The sequence below is a fragment of the Doryrhamphus excisus genome, chromosome 18 (assembly GCF_030265055.1).
Source record: "Doryrhamphus excisus isolate RoL2022-K1 chromosome 18, RoL_Dexc_1.0, whole genome shotgun sequence".
NCBI classification, from domain to species: domain Eukaryota; kingdom Metazoa; phylum Chordata; class Actinopteri; order Syngnathiformes; family Syngnathidae; genus Doryrhamphus; species Doryrhamphus excisus.
The window spans coordinates 8,776,492-8,794,714 of NC_080483.1; the positions used below are offsets into that span (position 1 = coordinate 8,776,492).

The window sequence follows — 18,223 nt, forward strand, 5'->3', positions numbered from 1 at the left end:
CTGTGCGGGTTATTGTGTGCAGCTGCTCTATAGGAGTCCATAACTCAATTCAAAGGGTCAAAAAATGAGCATAATAGGTCCCCTCTAATGAAATGCATTAGTTACGGCCATTAACGTGCTATTTTTGACAGCCCTAATAAATACTGACATGGCTGCAATAGTTTTGCAGTGGCATGTTTTTGTTTTGAAATTCAATTTCAATATTTTGAATTGGATGCAGTATGTCAGATCATTTGTCAAAAATTATTGCGTGGCTGAGAAAATGATATATTACCTCACCCCCTGCTCCACCCCTCCATGTGGTTTAGTTTTTGCACAATCCTGTTCACGAGCGAACGAAACAATGACCAAAAAAAACCTCCTTTGTGTAAATGTTTAGTTTGTTACTAGGGTGTGAAAATTAGTGACGTCGGTGAGGTGACTCAGGAAACGTGTTGATAACCTTCAAGTAGTATAGGAAGTGTGTCACAGGGGGGGTGGAGGCAGGAAGTGGGACATGGGAACCGACAGAGAAGAAAGTATGGCAGAGCAGATACAAGAAAATGTTTAAGAATAAGTTTTAATGTGACGAGAAAAGGCAGAAAGTCAGAGAAAGTGTTGTTAAAAAAACAGATGAGTGGGGGGGGGGCAAGCAATCTGTCCCACGAGAGACAACAGGACTCAGCTGTTGCTCCACAGGCTGCCACACCCAACCGAGAGAGACCCTGTTTGTTGTTGTAGCTGGCCTTTAGAGAAAGTACGGGGGGATAATACAAGTTTCTTTACTTCCCTCTCAGATGACCTTGGAGTGTTGCGAGTGCAGGTGTTTGGTCGGATTATGAAGACAGAGTAGGGGGCTGGGGGGTCGTGATCCCAGCTGGGACTGTCCCACAAGCACAGTTCCCAGCAGAAGTCCACTAAATCCTCTGTACTTTCTCTGTGACCGTCATGTCAGCCACCCTTTACCCTTCTTTCCCCCCTCCGCCCATGTCCTTTTCCTGCTTCTAGTCTCACTGATCAGGGCGTGCACTCACTCCCATGTTCCCTTGGGGGTGTGGGGGTGTCAACTGGGAACAATTTTTGAAAATAGGAACACTACGGACAATCAGTGTCGGACATGAATAAGTACTTTTGTTTGGGAGAGACAGGAAGTAGAATAGTGCTTCCCATTGAGTTTTATCCGACAAGAGACTGAAGTCAGTAAGAAAATATTTTTTTTTTTCCAAGAAAGAAAGTCTGGAAAAAATCGTGTCGTCTTATATTCAAGCCGATCTTCTTAATTTTGTATCATGTTATTTCAAGGTAACAGAGGCAAGGAAGGACAAGATGTTTCCTGTATTTCTAGTATTTCTAGCCAGGCTGCATGGCGGTCGAGTGATTAGCGCGCAGACCAGGGTTCAATTCCACCCTCAGCCATCGCTGTGTGGAGTTTGCATGTTCTCCCCGTGCATGGGTGGGTTTTGTCCGGGTACTCCGGTTTCCTCCCACATTCCAAAAACATGCTAGGTTAATTGGCGACTCCAAATTGTCCACAGGTATGAATGTGAGTGTGAATGGTTGTTTGTCTATATATGTGCCCTGTGATTGGCTGGCGACCAGTCCAGGGTGCACCCCGCCTCTCGCCCGAAGAATGAATGAATGAATGAATAGTTCCTGTGCCAAGTCGACATCACTGCTAGCAGCTCATTGGTCATAGGATTGAAAGTAAACCCACATGCTAATGTTAGCTTAGCCTGCTTATACAGTCGACTGTAATACTCCACAATCTTCACTTTGCCGCGTTTTCTCCCTGCCTTCAGTCTAAATAAAGGTTGATTAAAATATGCCAATGAAGAAACATAACAGCTGTTACATCCACGCTGTCCACACTCCGCTCATAACACTTGAAACAGGAGTTCAAAACATTCACAACCAATGAACGGGGACCTTTAACCCCCAGACTGTAGATAATTCAACACCTCAAAGCTACAATTATGACGCCATTTATCTTATTTTGAAAGTCTGGAGTGCTGATAAAGCTCCGACTGCAAGAGGGAAAAGTCATAAAAAGCAGTGAAAAGCATTTTGATGCTAAAAATAGTCCTCCATTGTTGTAGTTTCCACAGGAGTGTACCACTAATTAATGCTTGACGTAGGCCGTGCCGCCCAATGGCACCGCCCTGACTCCGAAGTGATGACAAGACGCCCGAATCACATTGTCCTGATTTTCTTTCTTTTCGGCAACATTTCCAAAGTATCCATTGGATGGAAAACGGTGGCGGCATCGTTCTTTTTTGCGTCACAAGCCAACCTTCCGCCTCCTTTCTTTGCTCGCGGTGCAGACCACATGAGTGTGTGTGGGCCCCCCCCCTAATTGCATATTACAAGGAGCCAGCCTCCATGATGAAAGCTCCACTTGGTGCTTTGGTGTCACTTCTAATATGTAAAGCAGATGTGTGTTTAATGGACCATCGGGGCTTGCTGACGGGTTAGAAGCTACCTACTGGGGGGGGGGGGCACCCGGGCACCCGGGCACCCGGGCACCCACTCCCACCACCTAAGTAAGTCCTTACTGTAAACCATAGTTTTATTTTTCTAGAATCATCTCCTTAAAACAGCTTCTTGATTGGTTTGTTTTGAGTTGTGTAGTTGGTGTAGAGTACAGGCCAAAGCTTTGGACACCACTTCTCATTCAATAGGCGGGTTATTTTTCCACGATTTGACCAATCATCCACACGAGCCCGCAGATATCTGGCACTAAAAAGGAAGGTTTTCAAAACCTCTGACCATAGTGTGGATTTGGAGAAAAATATGGTGTGGGGATGAACTATAAAGTTACGCTGTGACATCACACATCAGAAACAACATGGATGTCCTCAGAGCTGTGTTGGTTGTAGCTATTGTTGAAGCGCTATTTTTACAAGCCCAAATACTGCTTTACTTTAAAGAGCAGAGGCAAAGAAGCACTTTGCGTATGCCACTTTTCCTCAAATAACTATTCCACGTCATGGCATCTTCCGTGTAACAGGCTCCGACGCTGGTTTTGGGTCGGTGGATGAATTTTGAGATGGAACTCGTCCTCCCGGAGGCCATCCATCCATCCATTTTCTTCCAATTATCCAGGTCCGGGTCGCGGGGTCTCAGTAGGCAAGCCCAAACTTCCCGGTCCCCAGCCACCTCGTCCTACTCTACCGGAAGGACACCAAGGCGTTCCCAGGCCAGCTGTGAGACATAATCCATCCAGGTTGCCCTAGGTCTGCCCCGGGGCCTTTTCCCCGCTGGGCATGCCCGGAACACCTCAATTGGCTCCTCTTGATGTGAAGGAGAAGGGCTTTACTCTGAGTCCAGCTACCCGACAGAGAAAACTCATTTCAGACAATGCCACTCAGAAAACGACAGGAAGCAGAACTGGAGGTAGCAGAGATGAAGATGCTGAGGTTCTCAATTGGGAGTGACCAGGATGGATAGGATCAGGAGAGGGACATTACATGTTAGAGGCCTTGGAGATAAAGTCAGAGAGGCCAGACTGAGATGGTCGGGACATGTCCAGAGGAGAGATAGTGAATATATTGGTAGAAGGATGCTGCCAGGTAGGAGGCGTAGAGGAAGACCAAAGAGGAGGTTTATGGATGTAGTGAAGGAGGACATGAGGGTTGTTGATGTGAGAGAAGACAGGGTTGGATGGAGGAGATTGATTTGCTGTGGCAACCCCTGAAGAAGTAGTTAGATAATAGTTTCCAATCCCAAGTATGAAGCCTAGTATAGAGTTTGAATGTGTGTATGTGAGAGAATAGGAATAGTGTGTTTGTAGAACCCTGCTAAGTAGAGCACTGCTAAAGATGTCCATGTTGATGTTGGTGTTTGTTTGGACAATCATAATGAGCAGCAGCAGCAGTTGGCCGCAATCTTCCAGTAAAAAGCTCTTCCATCTGATCCCATCTTAGACGCCTTCCAGCAACGTGCCGGGATTAGAGTTAGGATATCAGTCACAACACAGCCGACTACAAACAACCATGTTGGCGGGAGAAACAACATGCAGATTACTAACATGTACATCGCTGGACGACCAGCATCCAAAGAGGATGTTCTTAACTTGCACTGATAAAGCTTATTCACATTTAAAGATGGACGCTCGATAGCATCAATGCCAATCCTTTGAGTGTGTGCCATTGTGTGTAGAGTACATTGTCAATGTATTTATTCCAAATACTCCAAATCTATTTATGACCGTCTTCAGCTAGTATCACCACATATTGGATGTCGTCACCTTGTTACCTCCACCAAGCACGGATCACACCTTTATTTTCAGCATACGGCGGAACCTCGGTTAGCCTATGCCCTAGATAGATGTTTTTCACTTACTGTTGAATACTTACTCCTAAATTTTGCCTTGGTTTATGCACATTTCCGCGTTAATGGACAACTTGGCTAAGCTAAGCAGGCTAAGCTAACGTTAGCATGTGGGTTAAGTTTCAATCCTATGACCAATAAGCTGCTAGCAGTGATGTCGACTTGACCAGGAACTATATGTGCCAATCACAGGGCACATATAGTCAAACAACCATTCACACTCACATTCATACCTATGGACAATTTGGAGTCACCAATTAACCTAGCATGTTTTTGGAATGTGGGAGGAAACCGGAGTACCCGGAGAAAACCCCCACATGCACGGGGAGAACATGCAAACTCCACACAGAGATGGAATTGAACCCTGGTCTCCTTGCTGTGAGGTCTGTGTGCTAACCACTCGACCGCCATGCGGTCATATATTGATATATTTACATTGATTTGAAATGGTTATTAATACAACTGTGTTGACTGTTAAGGCTACTTTTACCTTCATTGAAGACATGATTCTTGACGTGAGTGTTCCCAAAAGACACAACACAGACACCACCTTCCTGTTTTGTCATGACTTATATATGGTAGCCCTTTATTCTTTTCACTTATACAGAAGTACAAGCAAAATATCTTGAATTTTATAGTGTTTTTTAACTTTTAACTTAAAAATGCTGGTACTTTCTGTGGTTCCATTTTGTGTTATTGAGCCGAGAAACGCTATTGAATTCAAGAAATAGCAAAACAGGAAGGTGATGTCCGTGTGGTTGTTGGTGTCTTGATGCCACATCGTGGCTTTGGGAACAGGCACATCTTTGATGGTCAAAAGTAACCTCAAATGTTCATTTATCCTTTTCATTCATCCTGTGTATGTATTTATATGCAGTTAACGTTGTTTTCTGCATGTAAAACTATGGTAATGGTTTTATTTCATTTGAACATGCATCAGATTACAATTGAATGCATCCCATAATCAGTTCACAGTTCCACATGTCCAAAAGGAGTAGGAAGAAGCAAAGCTTATTAAATCCTACCCCTCCATCTGGTACTTTTACAATCAGTAACTGTTACATTTGTTCACTTCCTGCTTTCCTAATATATTTTATGGTTTGTTTGTTTTTTTTTCATTTTATTTTTGTCCATACGAGGTGATATGACCATCCAATGACATAATGGGTACCATAGTAAGTATCAATATGAACTATATCAGCAAGTTGAAGTATTTGTGATTTTAGAAATAAGGAGTTAGTATGTTCTTTGTAGGCGGCATTATGAATTATCCTTACTGACCTTTTTTGCAGTACATTTAGCGAGTGAAGATTACTTTTATAGTTATTAGCCCATATTTCCACACAATAAGCAAGATATGGTAGAACCATAGAGCAATGTAAAGCTATCATCCTAAAGCTATAAAAAAAAATGAGAGATTTTATTTATTGTTTCAGTTAGCATACGTTTTAGTTAGAGTCACACATCCTGAAGAAATAAATGACGCTATCCAAGGTTCCATTGTAGTTACATGTTCTATGCAAAGAACATTTGAAGTATTCATACTCCGTGTAGTAAACTCATTGGCTTCATTCTACTGCGTCTATTCATGTTACATAAGACACCCCCCCTCCTCCATTGCCCCCCTCTTTTACTTTGTTGAAACCACACACACACACACACACACACACACGAGTGCAGCATGGCGGGCGTCCAGAGAGGCTCCACAGTCTTTTCAAAGAGCTCTTTGCTTGTCGTCCTTTTGATGCCGGCTGGCCGCCATCAGCTTTGATATGAATTTGTCCTCATTCTCCACGCGGCTGCAAGCCTTACTGACATGTAGCGTGTAACGTAGCCCTTATCCGTGTTTGAAATGAACGTGCAACGTCACAAACGGCCTCGTACTGCAAGATTTGGTTGTCATTTTCAAGCATTTCAAGCAAGAACGTGTTTGGAATGAGACCTTCATTTCGAACCCTCACATGTGGTATTCCTGCTGGCCTTTCTGGGAATGCAGCATGGAAGTGTCAAAGCTCTGTGTGTGTGTGTGTGTGTGTGTGTGTGTGTGTGTGTGTGTGTGTGTGTGTGTGTGTGTGTGTGTGTGTGTGTGTGTGTGTGTGTGTGTGTGTGTGTGTGTGTGTGTGTGCCACATTCCAACCTGTGTTAGAGGTATGCGAATTACGTCTTAGAGGGAATGTGAACAATCCACTGCCGCTGTTGTTTACTGACACACTGCTGCCAAGGAGCTTCCTTTACGTATGGGTGTGTGTGTGTGTGTTCCTGTCACTCACTACTAAGGAACCCCCCAGTAAGCATGAAAGTGTAAAAAGAAGTTCATCCCACATGATGTAGAAACAATCCAATGTCGCCTCTCTTTCTCCAAATGTTGAAGGAGCAGTAGTAAGAAGCCTGGACAGATATTTTTCGTAATTCTCGACGGCGCTCTAGCTGCCCAAAACTGCATCACGTTCATCTTCAGAAATATTTCTAGGCAGCACTCAAGCAGCAGGAAATTCCACCCTTCCAAACCAGATCTGAACAAAGATGGCTGAGAGTAGCAGAGAGAAAAGGTTATTATGTTTCCGACAGCCAAAGTGCGCTTTTTTCAAAGCATACTTTCAACCAAGATGGCGGAACCATAACTGAGATGAAATGTCATGTTTCTAGGCAGCATTCTCGCCGCAAAAAAAGAAAAAATTAAAAACTATGAAATGTTGCAGCCAAAAATGTTAACTTATTCTAACCTGACTTAATGGCTTTGAGTAGCTGAATATGAAAGATCACAGATGCTAGTTTCTAGGCAGCGGTCTACCCGCAAAAAAATAAATTAAAATTCAGCCAACTCCTAACTGTGAAATGTAGCAGCCAAAAATGTTAACTTATTCTAACCTGACTTGTTGGCTTAGAGTAGCTGAATATGAAAGATTACAGATGCTAATTTCTAGGCAGCGGTCTACCCGCAAAAAAAATAAAAATAAAAATTCAGCCAACTCTTAACTGTGAAATTTAGCAGCCAAAAATGTTAACTTATTCTAACCTGACTTGATGGCTTAGAGTAGCTGAATATCAAAGATTACAGATTCTAGTTTCTAGGCAGTGGTCTATCCGCACAAAAAAAATCTGTCAACTCTTAACTGTGAAATTTAGCAAACAAAAATGTTAACTTATTTAACTTGATCTGAATCCGAGATGGCTGCGAGTAGCTGGGCTCAAATGTCATAATCTTGCATGTTTCGAGGTAGCAGTCTAGCTCAAATTTAATATCCATCTATAACATTTTGCAGCCAAAAATGTTAGCATCTTCATCCGTGGCAAAATGGTTAGGGGAGGCTCAGATCAAGGGTTCAAGTGTTTAAAATGTCTACTACTTCAACTTTGGCCTCAGCCAAGATGGCACACGGGTAGCTGACATCCAGGTGATTCTACTTTAAAAAATGTCAACTTCAATTGGTCTCAAGATGGCCGAGGGGATCCGAGATGAAAGGTTATAATGATGCATGATTCTAGCTAGCACTGTCGGCAAATACAAAACTATAAAATCTAATAGCCTCAAATGTCAGCTCCAACCAACATGGTCCAAATCAAGATGGCCAACAGTAGCTGACGTCTCACTTAATGTTCCATGTTTCTAGTCAGCGTTTCAGCAGCATGAAATGTTAGCAAGACTGCAAATGAAGCAGAGTTGAAAGGTTGTGTGTTTCTCAGCAGCGCTCTAGCTGCAGCTTCTTCAAACTTTCTCTGAAGAAAGATGGGTTCAGCGTAGCCGAGATCAAAGCTAATGGGTTGCACGGATCTAGTCAGCACTCTCGCAGCCACCAATACCAAGTATGTTTATTCAAAGTCGTGTCTTATTTAAATGCTAACATGCTTTTTGTTGTGTCTCTCATCAGATTTGGGACATGAGCGATGACGAGAGCATCTGAGGAACCGAAAACCTTTACACAACCATCATGTTTTTTTGTTTTTTTTTTCTCACATTCACTGTTACCGAGACGCTCTAATGTGCAGATCCATTGAGAAAATTGCATTTTTAACATTCTCTGCTCTCTATTGTCCAACATAAATCATTTGTCACTGCTAATTATGTATTGCAGTGTTTGTACTGAATCATGAATGTTGCTTGTGTATCAGTGATATTTACACTCTCACTTTGCAGTTTGTGGCAAGACAAGACAAGACAATGTCAGCACAGTCTTTAAACCAAAGTGGGTCCAAATAATGTTTGTTATTTTCTAACTGTAATAAATCATAGGAGCTACTCTGCTAATGGTGTACGCTGTGGGGATGCTAGTTCTCGAACCTACTGCACAATGTCATGATGTTTATTATGGTGGTTGTAGTTTGCATCATACATCATACATATTGTCAAGTTTACCTCCAAACTGAGCTTTGTGGTTATTTTCACTAAATACTGAAGACAAATAATAAAATGCATCTTTATTATTAGTCTGTGTTTGTGTGTGAACAGCAAAGAGCGAGTCAGGCTGTGATTTCAAAAAGTACTTTATTGTTCATCAAGGCTACTTTTTACGTACAAAAAAAACAAAAAGGTGGCCTGCCAAAACCTTTTCAGTAGGAGACACAGCCACAAAGTGTTATTTGTGTTTTTTTTTCCCCCAATTGTAAGTAGGTGCTACTTTAAAATGTCTACTTTTGATTGATCGCCGCATGTCCTCTTGAAAAAGACTCATCTGGCAACAAAGCAGATGAGTGAAGCATGAATGAACATTACTGGACTGAACCAGGAAGATGTGGGGGAAAAAAAAAGAGGGCGGGCAGGCAGCAGGTGGCGCTGTCCTAGTAGCCAACGCCAATCACCTCCCGTCAAAGTAGCGATTGTCACTGACAAGTCCAGTGGCTTCTTCTTGTGTTCCTGCACGTTTTCATCCTTTTCTTTTTCTCTCGCTTTTTTAACAAGACAAACTTGAATTCAAACACAAAATTAAAAAGATCAACTTTTTCCACCAAAAAAAGACAAAAAGAAAATGCATTGATTATAATAATACGAGACAGAAAAGAAAACAATTAAATAGCTACATATCATTAACAAATTAATTGCTCCTTGAAAAATACCTAGGATTTGTTGTTTTTCTCTGTACATCCGTTACGCACAGCGTAATGATGGTCTTATAGTTACCTATTATTAAAAAAAAAAAAACTCCTACTATGTGTGTGTGTGTGTGTACTGAAGCAGATAAAAAGCCTCCAAACTACAACGCGGCAGTGAAATGTTAACCTGGGAAACAAAAAAAAAAAAACTGTTTGCCGAGTGGAAGGCAGAGACTTTGCGTGATCTGACAGAAGCTCAGCTCCTGAACGCCTCACTGACTTTTAACTTTTTTTTTCTTTTTCCCCCGCCACATTGTTGATGTGGTGAACAAGAATGGAATGTCTACACTTGATCTTCAACTACGCACTTTTTCCACCAAGTGGTACGGTTCGGTACGCTTACGATACCAACACGAGGGTTTTTTTTGTATGAATGGGGGTTTGGATGAAGTCAACCTGGCAACTTTACAGCTACGGGAAGTAGCATTAGTGTGGTAACAGAAGCAGGATGAATGGGAAGTTTTACACCTGACACGTACGTCAGGTATTTTATACGCATGTATGCGTCACAGATTATACTGTGGAGTCAGGCAATAACGCCGCTTTGCTGTGATCTGTGTGACAGGTGTCTTTGTCATTTAGCTTCAGTGGAAGGGTGACAGACGTTGTGGATGATCAATGATTTTTGCATGCCAAAATAAACTGTACAGCTTTACAGATACCAGCAAAGTTCCCGAGTCGTAGGCGATTTTTTTTTTTTTTTTACCAAATTGCCTTCATTCGGAAAAGTAACCATCAAATAATCCAAATAAAACTCCTGTTTCCATGCTGGTGTTATCATGTTTTCCTTACACAGCAAACCAGTGGAAACTGACTCAGCAGCGCCTCTGCTGGTTGCAGCAAAGTACTGCACTCCATTTAAACTCCGTTCCCTAAATTAGGAATGTTTATCATCCTGGTGTCCACGTGGTTCTGATTCTGTGTGATCGACATCACAACACTGGAGGTTTTCGTTTAGCGGCGCCTGTCCGGAGGCTAACTCGCGACCTGCTATGTGTTTGCTAGCACACTGAGCATAAAACAAAACAACAATACGACATGGTAACATCAACGGTATAACAACATGGAGTACAACTGATCCAGCAGTGAGCGTATATCGTCTTACGTGTGTTACTTAGTTATTAGCTAACATCCGACTGAAAGAAAAAAAAAAAGCTAATTAATTAAAAAGTATTTGAAATGCTTACTAATAGATACCAGCTATTATTAAAAACAACAAAACAAATAATACATGCATTAGTTTACCCTTAAAACCTTAAGAAATCTGAACAAAAACCACAGTGTGTGTTTGGAGAGCGAGACACGATGGGGGCGGAGCTACAGAACCATGTGATAAAAGAATTCTAGGAACATTTCAGGGCGCCAAAAGAAAAAAAAGGGGCCGTGCGGGTGGTTCGGGAATGGGCGTAAAAAGAGGAAGAAGTTAGCATCATGAACTGGAGTGGTTGAGCTAGCGGAAGAGTGGAGCCAGTGGATGGGAGGAAAGAGTGGGCGGAGCCTACATGAAACTTTGGTAGCACGGTCCGGTGGTTTCCAGCTTCTTTTCCTCTCAGATCCAGAAGACAAAACTAGAGTTACAAGAAAAAACAAAAGTAAAACTTGTTCTTTATGTACAAAAAAAACTACAGAAGATGAGCTTCCTCATCATGTGACTGTTATTGCTTGATTGATCGTCAGCAAGGTGAAGAGGGGCGGGGTCATAGCAGACCAGCAGACACGGGCTCCATCAAGGAGGCCATGAAGGGCGGGCAGGGGCGGGGTTGGGGGGGTCCCTGTTCAGGAGACCAGAGAGGGGGAGTGGTTGTGGTTGATCATGCGACTGTCGGGGGAGGAGTTTGGGCTGCTGGTGGATGAGGACGGGCTGCTCTTGTTCTTGATCTGCAGCCAGGTCTCGCCCAGCGCCTTGGCGAAGTGGTCGTCCACCGAGCCCGTGATGGACACCGAGTTGGTGGCGGTCGCCGATGCTGCCGCAATCGCCGGTTCGGGCTCGGGCTTGTAGTTCTTGCCCAGGCTGCGGCGGAAGTGCTCCTCGATCACGGGGTCACACGCCGTGTTGGCTGGAAGATAACGGTTTTTAGGTCCCGTTAGGATTCAAAACATCACCTTTAGGATTAAAATATATCACCTCATACTTTGGTACATGACAAAAAATAAATAAATGAAATAAAACTAAATAAAACAAAACCAAATAAAACTAAATAAAACTAAACCAAATAAAACTAAACTAAATAAAACTAAACTAAATAAAACTAAACAAAACTAAACAAAACTAAACAAAACTAAACAAAACTAAACAAAACTAAACAAAACTAAACAAAACTAAATAAAACTAAACAAAACTAAATAAAACTAAACTAAACTAAACTAAACTAAACTAAACTAAACTAAACTAAACAAAACTAAACAAAACTAAACAAAACTAAACAAAACTAAACAAAACTAAACAAAATTCAATTCAATTCAATTCAATTCAATTCAATTCAATTCAATTAAAAATAATAAAAAAATAAACTATATTAGGAAAGCAGGAAGTGAACAAATGTAAGAGTTACTGATTGTAAAAGTACCAGATGGAGGGGTAGGATTTAATAAGCTTTGCTTCTTCCTACTCCTTTTGGACATGTGGAACTGTGAACTGATTATGGGATGCATTCAATTGTAATCTGATGCATGTTCAAATGAAATAAAACCATTACCATTACCAAAATATATAAACATACACACAATACCAGCCTGGACTCTACACGGTATCAGATAGTAAACTAAATCAGTGGTAAGGCACATCACGACAACAAAGCAATAGCGTATCGCTAGCTTTGTGTGTCTACTTACTATGGACTCTCCTGTAGTTGTTGGCCAGGCTGGAGCAGCCGTTGTGAGACAGCGGGCAGTGAGACAAGTTGCAATTACGGTTGTTAGCGGGGGCGCACGTGATCACAGACGGACGGTTCTGAAACGAACACAAAGACATACTTTCATGTTTCTGTCCAAAACATCACAACCCCAAAGTAATCACCATCAAGTAATCGTCACCTGCTGGCGTTCCGCCACCGTGTGCGGGACGGCGGTCGGAGGTGCTGTCGTGCTTCGGGCCACAGATTCCACCATGCTGCTGCTGCTGCTGCTCTTGGTGAGCGCCAGCGGCTGGTCCATGGCAGCTAAACTGGCCAGGTGATGGTGATGATGCTGCTGGTGGTGATGGTGATGATGGTGGTGATGGTGGCTGTACAGGTGGTTGGCGTGGACACCCAGAGCGCCGGGCAACACCACACGCTCGATGGGGCTCCGGCTCTGGTCTTTGGAGGAGGGGGGGCTGCGATAGTCGCCGTGAGGTTTCCTGGGAAGAGACTCGGTGGTTACACTGTGCACACTTGTATAACACTTAGCCATTATGTTGTGTATCGCAGCCTTCCTGCGGGCCCACTTCCCTCCTACAATTTGAGGCCCGGCGAAGGGAGCGAGGGCCCGCCGCGGATACAGCTGCGTCAAAAATGAACCCCAGTCTAAAACGTGTTGACAAACTAGAACATTCAAATCCCTCTTTGTTCTCGAGCAGTCATTATGTCAACACGGTGAATGGCACTCAATGGGCGCTATGGTGAAAACGTAAGGCGGGCTGTTTGGATGCTTGTAGGAGCATGTGACCAAGCAACCTGACTGCTGGCTCAAGCATCTGGACTCCACAACAGCATGAAAGTACAAATAAATACACAATACTGAGTAAGGAATAGCTAAGGAGGCGTGGGATGGAGGAGAGTAGGTTTGGGGGGGGTGTATGAATGGTCCCGGGCTTCTACTACAAGAAAGACTTGTTTCCTTCGTTTGTGCCCAAAGCTTACACGAGCAAAAAGGGGCTCTCTTTTGCTTTGTCTTCCTTTTTCTTTCACCGTCTGCTGCAAACTTCCTGAGAGATTTGGCAGCATTCCTGTAAACCCCCCCCCCCACCCCCCGACACACTAAAGCATGACAATGGGTTGCTGTTTTCCTGCGCTGGAGTCTGAAGTGCATCACATAAAAAAAAAGGAACCATGATGCTAAATCAGTGTGGTAAAATAAACCACAAATGGAGGACTCAAACATTTGTTAATATATCACAGCTGGTCTGAATTAATGCCATGCAGATACCAGCCTCCCACCTACTATACCACGGACCACCACAAATGTAAAGTATTTTGTAAATTAAGCACTTAGATACACAGAAGATGCATTCAAAGACATTGTGATCCTATGTAATCACTACTGTCAGTAATGTCACTAATGTTCGGGGAGACACACAAGCACCAAACAGGCACAGTAATCCCGAATAAAAATCCTTAATGAAAACACAGGCTACTGAGGGGGCGGTAACCCACGCCGAGCTAAAACTCAACTCTGAACCTCCGATGTCACTTCCTGTCCATCTGACACCCTAGCACTGGAACACATTTACAGCAACACACAACAGATTTTCTGTTACAATATTGGGTAATATGAGCGTAACGGTAAATATAGGGCTGTTATTTAATGTGTAGAGGGCTCTAATAATGTTAAAACCGTATTCAGAAGGTCGTTAACAAGTTTCTATGCTCCAACTACAAAAAAATGCATTTATAAATACATAATCCTACTTCGGACCACTTCACTTATCACGGTCGGGTCTGGAACCAATTAACTGCAATAAATGAGGGATTTCTGTACTGTTAAAAAATAGAATGTGTTAATGTTAAAGAACAAGGTATTTTGTTGTTATTACGCAAAGACCCCACATTATCGGAAAGGACACTGAAGGCAGCAAGAAAGCGGACTACAGATAGTCAGCTAATCTTTCTGATCTTGCAGGAAAAAATCCGAGCTAAGTTGTCCCCAAAACAAGCTGCACATGTTTTGTGACTGTAGAGGCTACCCATATCTCCCCCTGCCCGCCACCTGAGTGTTTGGGTTGTTCCCAACATCAACAACGACCAAGCGTCGTGTTAGCGAAACACCAGAGGGGCCCCTGCTTGCAGAAGCCAGCCAGAGGACAGACCCAATCATTCAGTCAGTGGCCGATCCTGTCAAATCCACCACGATACCCGCCAACAAAACCCTGGACTTGATTCCGTGCCATCGGGCAACCGCAAACCCATCCGCTGCCTTTTGTCTCCCACGCGCTCACCTTTTAATTTTCGGTGGGGTCACAGAACCAGCGGGGGCCGGACCACCTGCTCTTGTCTTGTGCCAGCTGGTTGGATGACAATTCAACTATTCATGTACAGTTTGCATCAGCTTCGTTTAGCTTCGCTTGGCTTGTTATGAAAATGAGAACCATGTGACTGATCACATGACAGCCAAATAGAGAGCAGACGTCGATTTGATTCTAGTTTACAGGACTCCGGTTTTATGCGTAGGCCGGTATTAGTGGTGGCGGCTGTGGTGAGTGCTCACAGGAGGATCCCTTCATTCTAAATCCAGAGTCCAACCCCTCCCCCCATACGGTGCTATATTACTACTGTACTACATCACAGCACTCTCTGTCTGTCATTAAGTAAAGCCTTTTAAAGCAGCCTGTCTTCACATCAACCCCAAGGACTGCCATTGCGCTGTGAATGACTTGGACTTAGACCCTAGCTTAGCAAATTTTGCGGCTTTATTGTGTTTGATTTGCATCCAATAATTCTTTTATTGACAGTCGTGTCCCAAAGGTCTAGAAGTAGTTACTCTGATACAAACTATGTGCATTGAATTTGCGCAAAAGCAGCATAAATGGTTAATTCTAGGAAAGAGTAGATCCCCGAGTTCCACCAGGGATCGGTTCCAGACTTGCCAACGAATTACAAAAAAACGCAAGTAATTGAGACGCCCATGAAAATGTCTATTTTTTACCCACATTGTTCATCACAATCCAGGTGTAAGCCCTAAAATACATTAAGTACGCACTCAAGACTGATGAATGATACAGTTACATGATCCATGAACAGATTTCGTTATTATCTATGGTGCCTTCAAGGACCACCGAACCAAAAAACAATTGGTGAAAGAACATTACCAGTGAAGCAGGACAACATAAACATGTATAAAATTGTGTGTCTGTTTTACCTGTATTATTACTGATTTAGTGTGAATTAAATGTCTTTTCTGCTGGAAGAAATGTCTATTTTCAGAGAAAAAATACATTTTTGAATAAAAAAAAAAAATGCTGAATCCCGACAGTGCGGGGGATCCACTGTACTGTATAACACAACTATCAAAGGACAAAAGACAAAAAGGTTCATTTTCTTGGGACACACCACCTGATACCGAATACTTTCAATATGTGTTGGGATTGGTTCCCATCAAACATTCAACTAAAAAGGACCAAAAATCCATGACTTCTGACCTCAAATAATAAAAAAAATGTAATTTTATCAATTGGGTGTGTATCCTTACATTCCCTGCAGTTTTAACATGTTTAGCCTTTTCACCCTGCATTTCGGTTGACTTGTTTGTGTTTCTAAAAACTAAAAAACTACAGCAGGGGGAAAAACACTTCTTTAGGAAAGCCCTCCCTATAAATCTCCAATGTGGGCAGATGTTGATATCCTCAGAGAGATCCATGGAGACAGGAGAGGGAATGACACACACACACACAGGAAACATCTGGGAAGAATCAGCGTGTAGAGAAAAGAAGGGAGAAAAAGTTGAGGGGGCGGATGAAGGCTGAACCACAGGTTACAACCAGGCCAACACGGGGATCTATGCAAAGCCACAAAATAGAAATACTGTAGATAAATATACACATACATAGAAAGTCGGCCTCAATGCTATCCAGACTGTAAAAATAAAAAAAAGTACTGTCCAGGCTTTAGCAGCAGAAGTTAAAAATTCATTCATCTGCGTTAAACTACATGATGCTTCCACTCAACTTTGTATCTAGGATACAAGTGTGCTAAATATGAATTAGCAGAGGAAGGCTTTGCACCATTCCCAACACCACTAAGTCCTGCAGCTGCACTATAAGAATGGAACATCTTCGCCAACTGCTTGGCTTCTGGAGTAAGAAGACTTGCAGAGCATCCTGCGTTATCAAAGCACAAACACTATAGACATGTGAAGAAGTTCCAAGCGACATTGTCATGACCGACATCAAGGAACATTTGCTGACATATCACAACACAAAAATGGAACTGCGTCCTTCCTCTCTTATTTTGAAAGGAGCAACAGAGACTTTTACGCTGGAGGCATTACAACTGCTGAGTGGCAGCCAGGAGGGCAGGCAGTAGCAAGCTTCCAGCCCGCAGGCTCCAGTGAACGGGATAAGGCTTCTTTGTTCAAAGCCCCCGAACCCCCCCCCCCGTCCTCCTCCTCCTGCTTGGAGTAGATGCACAGCCACGACATGTGGATGGCTAGAAACAAGCAGGCACATGCAGGACACGTTGATACACGCTGGGTAAAAACATGGTCACCACTAAAAGACTTGTACATACAAAAAATAAGCAGCACTAAGCAGTGACGTATGAATAGTGCGTCTGTACAAGCAAGCTGGGGTTTGTTCAGACACTTGGCTTTGTTCTCTCACCACTAAAGTCTGACTCCCCCCCAGCCAGCCTGACACTGGCTTGTTGGGATTGGACAACAAAAGGATAGGTCTAGACCTTTGGAAGCCCCGTTCCCTTACCAGAGGAGGTGTCAGGTGTCTGTCCATGCTCATGCTTGAAAGGTAGCAAAATACTTTAACTACAGAATGCAATTTGTGATGAATATGGAACAGGAAATGAGAGAAAACCATCATTTTGGAATGGAATGGCTTGAGGGATATTCTCCCTTCTTTTCCATGGGTGGGAAAATGTGGCATTATGACTGAATTTTTGCAATGTCGAAAATAGCCTGAATGAACTCAACATGATGACGTTTGAGTGGTTTGAATCAGTGGAGAAAGGTGGAAGGAATTCTCAAGTTCAAAAAGAATTTGCCTTACGGAAAATGTGAAATGAATGTGGAAAATTGCAGGCATGAATGTCAAGATCGTCCTTAATGAAATGAATAGTTTGATGCCGGGATAATGTGAATGGGTGGAGAAAGGAGGATATACAATGACACCCAGCATATTCATAATAAACAGTGTCTTTGTGTGTTTATTAAGGGTATCGCGGATATCTCTGCAATATTATCCAACAATTGAAAAACAGTATCCAATTATGCGGTCTACATCTAAACTCTCATATATTAGCACTCCGATACAAACAGTCTGTTCCAGACTCAAAACCCGCAACATCACAGGGTCAGGGTCACTTTTTCTAGCCTTATCTAACATTCCACGCTTAAGACAAAAAAAAGTACATATGATATGTGCTGATATCAGCTCCATATCAGTATTGGCTGATATCGGAAGTGATAACAATATTGGGACACCTAATATTAATGATTTTATGCTTCACTGATATTTTTTAAGCATTTCTGATGAACTTCAGTGGTCCTTGAAAGCACCAAGTTCAGGATCCTCGTACATCATCATTCATTAGTAGAGAATACCTATACATTTCATACTTTCTGTGTTTAGTAGGTGTTTTAGGCATATTGAAGAGAAGGCGAAGGTTCTGAACATGAATCTAAAATAATAATTACAACAGTCACTTTTATTGCAAATGTCTGGAATTGGAGAATGAAAGGGAGCAAGAGGGTTTGGAAAAATAGAGTTTTTAATAGCCTTTTTAAGCATTTTTAATAGCCATCTCAATTACTGGCCAATTTTTGCCATTCATTGGTGGTCTTTGATGCTGGAATTGTCAGCATCAGTTGAAAAACTATTTATCAATGGAAATAGTGTCACTAAATATGTGAAATAGTGCAAACAACATCATTTCTTGTGCAGATGTTCACAAACGGGATCAAC

At 42.6% G+C, this 18,223-nt stretch overlaps 2 protein-coding genes across 5 annotated transcripts in view; one reads left to right on the plus strand and one right to left on the minus strand.

Annotated features, from left to right (window-relative positions):
• Positions 1-8,741, plus strand: part of atg7 (ATG7 autophagy related 7 homolog (S. cerevisiae)) — a 44,431-nt gene extending 35,690 nt beyond the window's left edge. For both annotated transcript variants that reach the window (XM_058055551.1, XM_058055550.1), the window contains exon 19: positions 8,178-8,741. In XM_058055551.1, the coding sequence (XP_057911534.1) occupies positions 8,178-8,210 (33 nt within the window). In that variant the 3' untranslated portion in view covers positions 8,211-8,741. The remainder of the gene's footprint in view (positions 1-8,177) is intronic.
• Positions 8,742-8,772: 31 nt separating this feature from the next.
• Positions 8,773-18,223, minus strand: part of vgll4b (vestigial-like family member 4b) — a 29,084-nt gene continuing 19,633 nt past the window's right edge. For all 3 annotated transcript variants that reach the window (XM_058055557.1, XM_058055556.1, XM_058055555.1), the window contains 3 exons: positions 12,430-12,733; positions 12,229-12,346; positions 8,773-11,453 (listed from right to left, as the gene is read on the minus strand). In XM_058055557.1, the coding sequence (XP_057911540.1) occupies positions 11,173-11,453; positions 12,229-12,346; positions 12,430-12,733 (703 nt within the window). In that variant the 3' untranslated portion in view covers positions 8,773-11,172. The remainder of the gene's footprint in view (positions 11,454-12,228; positions 12,347-12,429; positions 12,734-18,223) is intronic.